Source organism: Mesocricetus auratus, unplaced genomic scaffold, assembly GCF_017639785.1.
Source record: "Mesocricetus auratus isolate SY011 unplaced genomic scaffold, BCM_Maur_2.0 Super-Scaffold_4256, whole genome shotgun sequence".
Classification (NCBI taxonomy): Eukaryota; Metazoa; Chordata; class Mammalia; order Rodentia; family Cricetidae; genus Mesocricetus; species Mesocricetus auratus.
In genome coordinates, this window is record NW_024429182.1 from 65,154,022 (window position 1) to 65,162,432 (window position 8,411).

General features: G+C 45.9%; 1 protein-coding gene across 5 annotated transcripts in view; it reads left to right on the forward strand.

Moving 5' to 3' along the window:
- Positions 1–8,411, forward strand: part of CUNH10orf90 (chromosome unknown C10orf90 homolog) — a 205,444-nt gene that overhangs the window by 134,059 nt on the left and 62,974 nt on the right. For all 5 annotated transcript variants that reach the window (XR_005879511.1, XM_021228226.2, XM_021228225.2 and 2 more), the window contains one exon: positions 3,652–4,765. Coding sequence is in view for 4 of the 5 variants with exons in the window: in XM_021228226.2 (XP_021083885.1) it covers positions 3,652–4,765 (1,114 nt within the window). In the remaining variant the exon portion in view is untranslated. The remainder of the gene's footprint in view (positions 1–3,651; positions 4,766–8,411) is intronic.

Consider the following 8,411-nt stretch of genomic DNA (forward strand, 5'->3'; position numbering starts at 1 on the left):
GACAAGCTACTTCTAGACGCTGCTGCAGCTGCTGCTGCTGGACTGTATCGTGAACTTTGAACTAAATATACACAGCCCTCCCTCCCTCCATCCCTCCCTCCCTTCCTCCCTCCCTGCCTTCCTTCCATTACTTTTGCCCTGGTATTACAGCAACAGAAAAGAAAGCAAAGCAAGGCTTATGATTTGAGAGACACTGTCACACTCTCATCTCCTTTGTTCTCCACACCTTCTCTGTGAAGGAGAGAAGGCAGACAATTTTTCCTGGGCATGGTGCTGGCCAGAGTGTATTCACCCAGGAAGAATGTCACCCCAAACAACACAAGAACTTGAGAAACAAGTTCAGATTCACACTTCTCATTATCGCTCTTTCCTCTTTCTTTTGATGGAGGCAAAAAAAAATCAGTCAGTTTTTTTTCCAGGCCTCTGGTAGTAAAATGGCACCTGGTTCTCTATCCAGGCTTTCCTGGGCCTCTAGGTCCTTTTGAAATAGTGCCCAAGGCCTATGGCCCCAAGGGAGCCTTCCGCAAGCATGTCCTTGAGCTCTGCCTGAAAGAACCAGACTGGCATTGCCAGTATCAGGGTCTTTTCTGTGGGACTCGGAGCTGAACTGGCAACTCTTTGTTCCTAGCAATACAGTCATGCTAATTCCAAGGTCCAGGAGCCTGAGTCCAAGATGGGGGCCCTTGACATTGGTAATTCCAGTGCAAAACAGGGTAATCTTAGCAGACTCTACATCAGTCTTCTTGCAATACAGCCATGCAAATCAAGGCTTCTCTGAGGTCTGGGGCCTCTGAGAACCATGGCTCAGGATGGGCCCCAGGTCACCTAAGTCAGCTCAGCCTCTTTCTTCCATATCCTTGCACCCCCAAGGTTCCACCCAGGTTACAAAGATAGATTCTGGGCCTCACCTTTATGGGTCTTGCTTGATTCAACTTAGCCTGGAGACGACGGTGTTCAGGGATCTCTATCCCCACTCCAGGAGATTTTTGAGGGCAGGTTGTCACTGGTCGAAACTTGAGGAAACGGCTGCCTCACGGAGTAAGAACAACACTGCAGGTTCCAAGCTGAGTTTTGTTTTGTTTTTTCCTCCAAAGATCAATGTCAAAGGAATTCCCACTGGGTATGATTACACCCATCGTGGGGTGCACAGGAACAATTATTATCAGAACTAAATTTAACCAGGATGGGAGGAATTGTGTACTGTCAAATGGGCTCCAGGTGCACTGTCATTTTCTTGTATGCAAATCGCAGCGTGAGTGCTGCAGGGAGAAGGGTAGAGTAGGGGAAGTACCACAGAAGCACAGGAACCTGCTGGAGACACCAAAAGCACTGACTCCTGCCTCCAGTCCAGCTCCAGCCCCCGAGAGCCTACTGCTTTGTCTAAGGTGTAGGCATGGGTTTTGGGGCTTTGCAAGCTACAGGCAATTGCTTTATCTCATAGTGTCAGAGGTGCTAGGGAGGCATCTCCACTCGGTTGACCTTGAACTGTGGAATGACCTTGAATTGGAAGGTAGCAGTAAGACTGAATGGGAAGCTTGAAGTGCTATCCTTGTCCAGGAAGCAAAAAGACTTTGTTTTTAAACACTGGAGGTTTAAAATGGTCTCACCATTCCTTCCCCCCATCTCTGGTTATCTTTTGAAATTTGCACCTTCTCACATACCTTTAAAAGTATAAAAGGCCATAGAAACTGAGGGAGCCAGGTATGGTAGCACATGCTGTTAATCCCAGCATGTGGATGGCAGGAACAGGCAGAACTCTGAGTTCAAGACCAGCCTGGTCTACATAAAGTGCTGCTTACTGGCTTGCTCCCCATGGCTTACTCAGTCTGTTTTCTTATTGCAGCCAGGGACACCAGCCCAGGGGTTGCACCTCCCATAGTAGGCAAGGCTCTCCCATTTCAATCATCAATCAAGAAAATGGGTACTACAGACTTGCCTGTAGACCCATTTTTTTAAATTTAAGTAACTTTTTAGATTTATTTTACATATTGACTGTAGTTTCCCCTTTCTCCTCTCCTCCTCTCCCATCCCCTCACCTATTCCCCCTCCCCATCCACTCCTCCCATCTCCATTCAGAAAGGGACAGGCCTCCCATGGACTTGCACAAAGCATGGCACGTCAAGTTGAGGCAGGACCCAGCTCCTTCCCTTGCATCAAGGCTGGGCAAGGTAACCCAGCATGGTGAACAGTTTCCACCTATAGGCCCATCTTATGGAGTCATTTGTTTCAACTGAGAGTCCCCTTTCCCAAATGACTCTAGCTTGTGTCATCACTGTGTTATGTGCAGTGTCCCATGTCCAGATAGAGGAGAATGGTCAGTTATTTAAATAAATGAATACTAAACCTGAAATAAAGAAAACACAAACCTACCCTTGTTCTCCTATGTCTTGGGAAAGGCAAAGCCCAGGCTTTCATGGTACCTAGGCCTACCCCCTGTGAATGCAATTCCTTGAGATGACAGCAGGCCAGCTGTGGCTCTGTTCAGGTTTCCTACATCAGGATCACTGGGTGTGTGGGTTAAATCCCCTGTACTCTACCATCAGAATCTCAGACCTGGGGAACCTGTGTTCACAATGTTCTAGATAATTCTCAGATGTGCTGGGATTTCAGATCTGCTGCCTTGAATGCTGAGTACCCTAGTGATGCTTTTTGGCTTCCATGGCTGTAGTCTATGCAATTCTGTGCAGAAGTTCATTTTAGAAACATTTAAAAATGGGGCATGGGTCTGCGCACATTGAATGCTGGGCTGTGGTCAGCCTTCTGTGGCACTCAACACACTAATAAAAACATAACAAGAGCAGAGGGATTCCCCTTCTTGCTCTAAAGCTGGTTAGACATGGTGTGAAAAAGCACAGTGCATTATTCTGCACACTGCAGTGATTTACATAAGATCTTAGGAACTGCTAATTAGGAAGCACGGAATTCCTTAATCATTTAAAATGTGGACAAAAGCTCCTCACAGAGTAGCATTGAGCGACAGCTATATTCTGTATACTGGTATACATCCATCGTGGTACACCCCATCCTGGTAAGAGAAGTCAACTGATTGAACGCGGGCATCTGATTTCCCTTGGCTTATTCTGTGAGCCTGGGCTTCTGTGAGGCCAAGCAAGCAGAAAGTTAACCGTGTTAGCCTTAACCAGCAAAGATGGAAGACTGTGAGAGAAACTAAGGAGGTGGCTCCTTGCTATCACATTCGCTGACACCATCACCAGAGTGCTGGCCTATCACTTCCCCATCTCCAGTTCCCAGCCACCTTGATAATTCTGCCTCCCTTCCTTATTGAGGCTATGAGATTTCGTTTTGAGGTCTTGGGGTCTGGCAGAAGCTACTATCACAGTCCTGGGGGGGCGGTTCTCCACTGAGGGATCCCAAGGCTAGTAGACTGATACCCCGCTGAGTGAGTCTGTCCTTCCCCTAATTCGGCTAATGTATCATAACAGTGCTTCCTCACAGACGTGCCTAGGTTTCTGTCTCTTCAGAATGCTCAGATTGGGTATCAAGAGTGCCTTGAAGTCTTTCTCAGGAAATCTAAGTGATCCTTCCTCAGCATTCCCATGACCCTTGGGAGTTCACTGACCCATGAGAATTCACTGACTGTATTCCTGTGAACGCCTGGAGTAATTGCAATTTTTCCTCCCTATTTTCTAGGAGACATTGGCATCACAAAACACAAAAATGATATCACCTATCATCCTTTCCCAGCTGATTGATGAGAAGAAATCAACAGAAAATGGAGCCCTGTTGCCTCTGCCACAAGCAATCACTCAGCCTCAGCTGTGTCACACAAAGCCAACTTTGGCCAGGCACACTGGAGTGAACATGCACAGGCCATTTGCTCCAGACAGATTGGGAATTCTGACTCCATCAGAGGAGCAAGAAATGGAGAGAGAACCACTGTCTACAGGGGACAACCTAGGCAGAGGCTCCCACAGAGGTTTCTCATCTATCACCATTACTGCCCGACGGGTGGGCCTTCCATCTAACTCCTTGGTATGGGACACTGTTAGGGAACCACTGTGTCCCAACTGTAGGGTCAAGGATGCCCTTCTCCAAGGCCCCCCAGCTCTGGCGGGGGGTGACCATCTATGTCAGCACAATGAATCCTTCATCTGTACAGAGTTCCCTAGCAATGGCTCCATAGAGGGGCTGAAGGTTCCCCAGGCTCACACAAGGCTGTGTGCAAGGCAGGAGTACTGGGTCACCCACATGGATGACAAAGGGGACAGTTGTTCTTCAGACAGATCACCATCAAGAAAAGTCCCACTGGTGTTCAGTTCCTGTGTCCACTTCCGGGTGTCTCAGCAGTGTCCCAATGCCATTTATTATTTGGATAAGTCTCTTTCTGTCCCCCTCGAGCAACCTCAAATTGCTAGCCCCAAAATGCACAGGTCTGTCCTGTCTCTCAGCCTCCGCTGTAGTTCCCACAGGTTAACAGCAGATGGCGTAGACAGCACAGCTAATGGCGAGCCAATCAGCAGAGCCCTGCCACAGGAGCACTTGGAGAGAAAGCAGGACCTAAGTCCACAATGGGGCCAGCTACAGGAAGGTCACTGGAAGGAGAGACCAGCATTGGTGCCAGTGCATTTGGGGAGTGGTGCATGCCCTCGAACTGGCTCCCCTCCCCAGGAAAATGTCAAATTTGCAGATGTGGGAAGGAACCAAGTCCCTGTAAGAAAGGAGGACGAAGACTGTGCAACGTGTCCCACTAGCAGCCATGCCAACCAACTCTCCATCCATATTCCTGGATGGAGTTACAGGGCAGGTGAGTAGACGGCCACTTGCTGGAGAGTGCCCAATATCAGTGTTCGGCTAAGGGAGCGCTGTTGAATTTCTCCTGTACAACTCATCCCAGGAATTCTTTCACATTGAGCATTTGGTCATCTCTGCTTCAAGTCAACAACTCATAAGTTGGTGCTGATGTCTGATTAGGAAGATGCTCTCAGATGAGACATGTGTAGATAATGAGGGACCTATCCCAACAATTATAGTGGCAGGCCACACATGCAATCCATAGCAGACTGTGGCTCATATCACATTCCAGAGCAGGGTGAGTGGAATAAAATGCCACCCACACCCAGATTTTTTTAAAAAAAGTACTAAAGGGTTCAACATCTGAATATTGAGGAATTGGAGGAATTGGCTAGGATTCTGAGGTTTTCACTTTTCAATCACATCATTGATAAATGGGTTAGCATCAACATTTAAAAACTACACTTGAGTTCTATAGTGGAATGAAGTGTGTGTGTGTGTGTGTGTATATGTGTGTGTATGTGTGTGTGTGTGTATACGCATGCGTGTGCTATTTACAGCATGTCTTCTAATGAGAAAGTTGGAATGTTCCTTCCCCAACAGCAGCAAAAGGAATCATGTGTCCTGGGTTGTGTCTGGAGGATCCTGGCTAGAATTTGTTACTATTTCTGCTCTTTTAGGGCCAGACAGAATCTCCCAGGTGGGCTTCCCCAAGACCCTTTGGCTTTCAGGAGAGGAAGTGAGTCTGTCCTGGAGGGAGGGAAGCAGCAGCACAGATTTCTTTGTCTCTGAATAAACTTCTATTTTCAGTTGTACTTTCTGTGAGTGACTGCTTTATGAGTCATGGACTTTCCACTTGGGGAAAATATTTCAAAGAAATAATAGTAAAACTGAAAATGCAGCATATGCATAATAATTTTATAGTATGAATTTTTCCCATTAAGGGTTTATTAATTAATAAAAAGTGACCCTGAAACACTTAAAACTATAATGCATGTGGAAATGTTAAATGGTGTAATTAATTTTAACAAGTGTAGATATATTGGCTGCCGAGAGATCTCTAAAGTAAGTTCGATACGGCTTTTGGATTGATTAAGCGATTGAAATGCCTGAATCAACACTCACTGCATGCAGGAAAACGCAAGCAGTCGTTCTGGGTTACAAAGATAAACTCCACTTTAGTATTTAAGGCAACTGCTCAAGCTGAGCAGTTCATCTTCCTTATTGATGATGATTCCAGAAACAGAGAAATGGCACTCTCTGTGGTGAGCACAACTTGACGCTCTGACTCACAGTGTAATCACTTGGATTTTTAGAAAACTTCACCAAAGGCTCTTTACAAATAACCAGAGTAAGATCACAAACACCCAGCTCAGAGCAGAGCAACTTCCCTATGGCTTTGTAAGGAGTCTGGCTGTTCCTGTGAAGGGTTTTCTTAAGTGGGTTAGGGGAGGTTAGCTCTGCCTCCTGTGGGGCTGACACTGTCAGAATAGTAATGCATTGTAGAGACTCACATTTAGAGCCTGACTCTCAATCCCAGGGCCTCATCCTGTCATTTGAAGAATGCCACAGAAGCTCAGGGAACCCTGAACACATCTCTTATTTTCTAGTTCAATGAATGTGGACAGTGACACCATTGCTCTGAGCTTATATCATTCACTCAGTAATTAGTATTCTCGAATGTCTTCATGCTTAACTTTATTTCCCATTCTCTATCAGCCCCAGAAGGAATTTTTGAAGGCAAGAAGTACCATGTGAGTCTCAGCAGTTTCTACTTTAATATCCAACACCATAGAAAGCATCAAGGATTGAGGAGATGCACAAAGAAATAATTCTTAACCCTCGGGCCCAAAGGAAAGCAGAGTCTCATGTGTCTTTTAGAATGCTGTGCTCCATTAAAATAAGGGCTAGTTTGGGACATGGTCCTCTGGTGTGTATGAATATATGGACTTGTGTACACACCCATGCATATACCTACCTGGTTTGCACATACTCTCACTCATATATATCTATACTAATTTTCAGTGGGCTGTATTTTTTGTTGATTAATGAGAAAGCATGCCGCAGAACTCCTGCCTGAAGTTTACAAGCACTAGTTACAGTCCACTAGTTCTAATGATCCAAGTCTATCCTGGTAGAAGGTAGGCCATCATCCCAGGGTGCACTTGCAAGCACAGCTGCTACCCTCACAGAGCCTTTTAGCCTTAATGCGAGTACTCTCAGACTGTGGCAATGCTCATTAAGACTCACAGGACCTGTGAGTCTTCCTGTCTGTAACTGGAACTGTATCTGAGGCATTCTTGATGGCTTCCTGTGGCTATACACACTATTAATGGGCATCATCCTTCGTAGTGTCCAATGCCAACTCCTTTCATCTAAACTCCTTTCAAGCAGGATCCCCTCTGCGCTCACTTTTCTGACATCCAGCCACCTTTGTAGATGCTGTGGGGGAGAGTCTATAGAGTCAAGATAGTTTGGGCTGTAGTCATTAGATCATTGAATAGAAAGTTCTACAGATGGTACTCTTGAATAAGCCTGGAAGATATGCATGCACTCAGGAAGCTCCTAAAATGGAGGGAGATGAGTGTACATGCAGCTACTTCATGAATAACAGACAGTCCTGTTCCCTGGGACAAAACGTCCCAGTAGACACATGGGCACCTGCCTTTCCTTGGGACTAAAGTTAAGAATGGGTTCTCTTTTTGCATACCTCCTTGGTCCTTGATGTTTTGTCTTCACTGTCTGTGAGCATCCTACTGGCGCTGTAGAGGTCAATGTCACACAAATCTCTGCCTCTGTAGTGAGGTGAACTTTCATCACTCTTACCCTCCCCCCTTCTCATTACCTGCATCATGAATGTGTGTGGTAAAAATCCCCGGTACTAGAACTTGGTATCCCCTATTTCAAATCATCTGAACAATTTTGTAGAGAAAATATTAGTTAAGCCTATTTTGTAGATAAGACAAATAAGCCTGGCAGATTAAATTACTTACCTAATTCCATGTGTCCATTAAGTGCCAGAGCTGTGTTCATGGCTCCTGTTGCATCCTTGCCAGAAACAGTTCTTGGCAGAGTAGTCAGGGCATTGGTGGTGCCCAGGAGTGGACCGGTATCCACTGTCACCATAGAAGGAGGTGTTTAAATACTGCTTAGGAGCATGCCCTGGGGTGGCAGTCAGTGAGCTACAAATGGGTTTTTGATAATATATAAGTTATGTTATTGATTTGGCTAAAACTCAACAGCTCAGAGATCTTTCCCTATCTGAAACCTGGGTCCCTGTGCCACTTTGTGGGATTTTTCATATTGATCCAAATGGTTCTGACATCACTGTGTGTGTGTGTGATTGATCCACTATCAGTTATGATACACTAAGTATGACCTGGTTTTGTACTGTGGTCCAGCTCTGAAGCTTCCTGAGACATCCAAGTAGATAGAGAACAAGATATGATGTTAGATGATATTTGAGAAAAGACTAAGGAATGCCCTGCCTACACCTGCTTGCCTGGGTTCCTGCTTTGTGGTGGACCTTCTAGACTGGTAGGCCCTCAGGGAGTGCACATGCTCTAAAGCAGTGGTTCTCAAATGGTGGGTGCCAACGCTACAGGGTTGCATATCTGACATTTACATTACGATTCATAACAGCAGCAACACTACAGTTA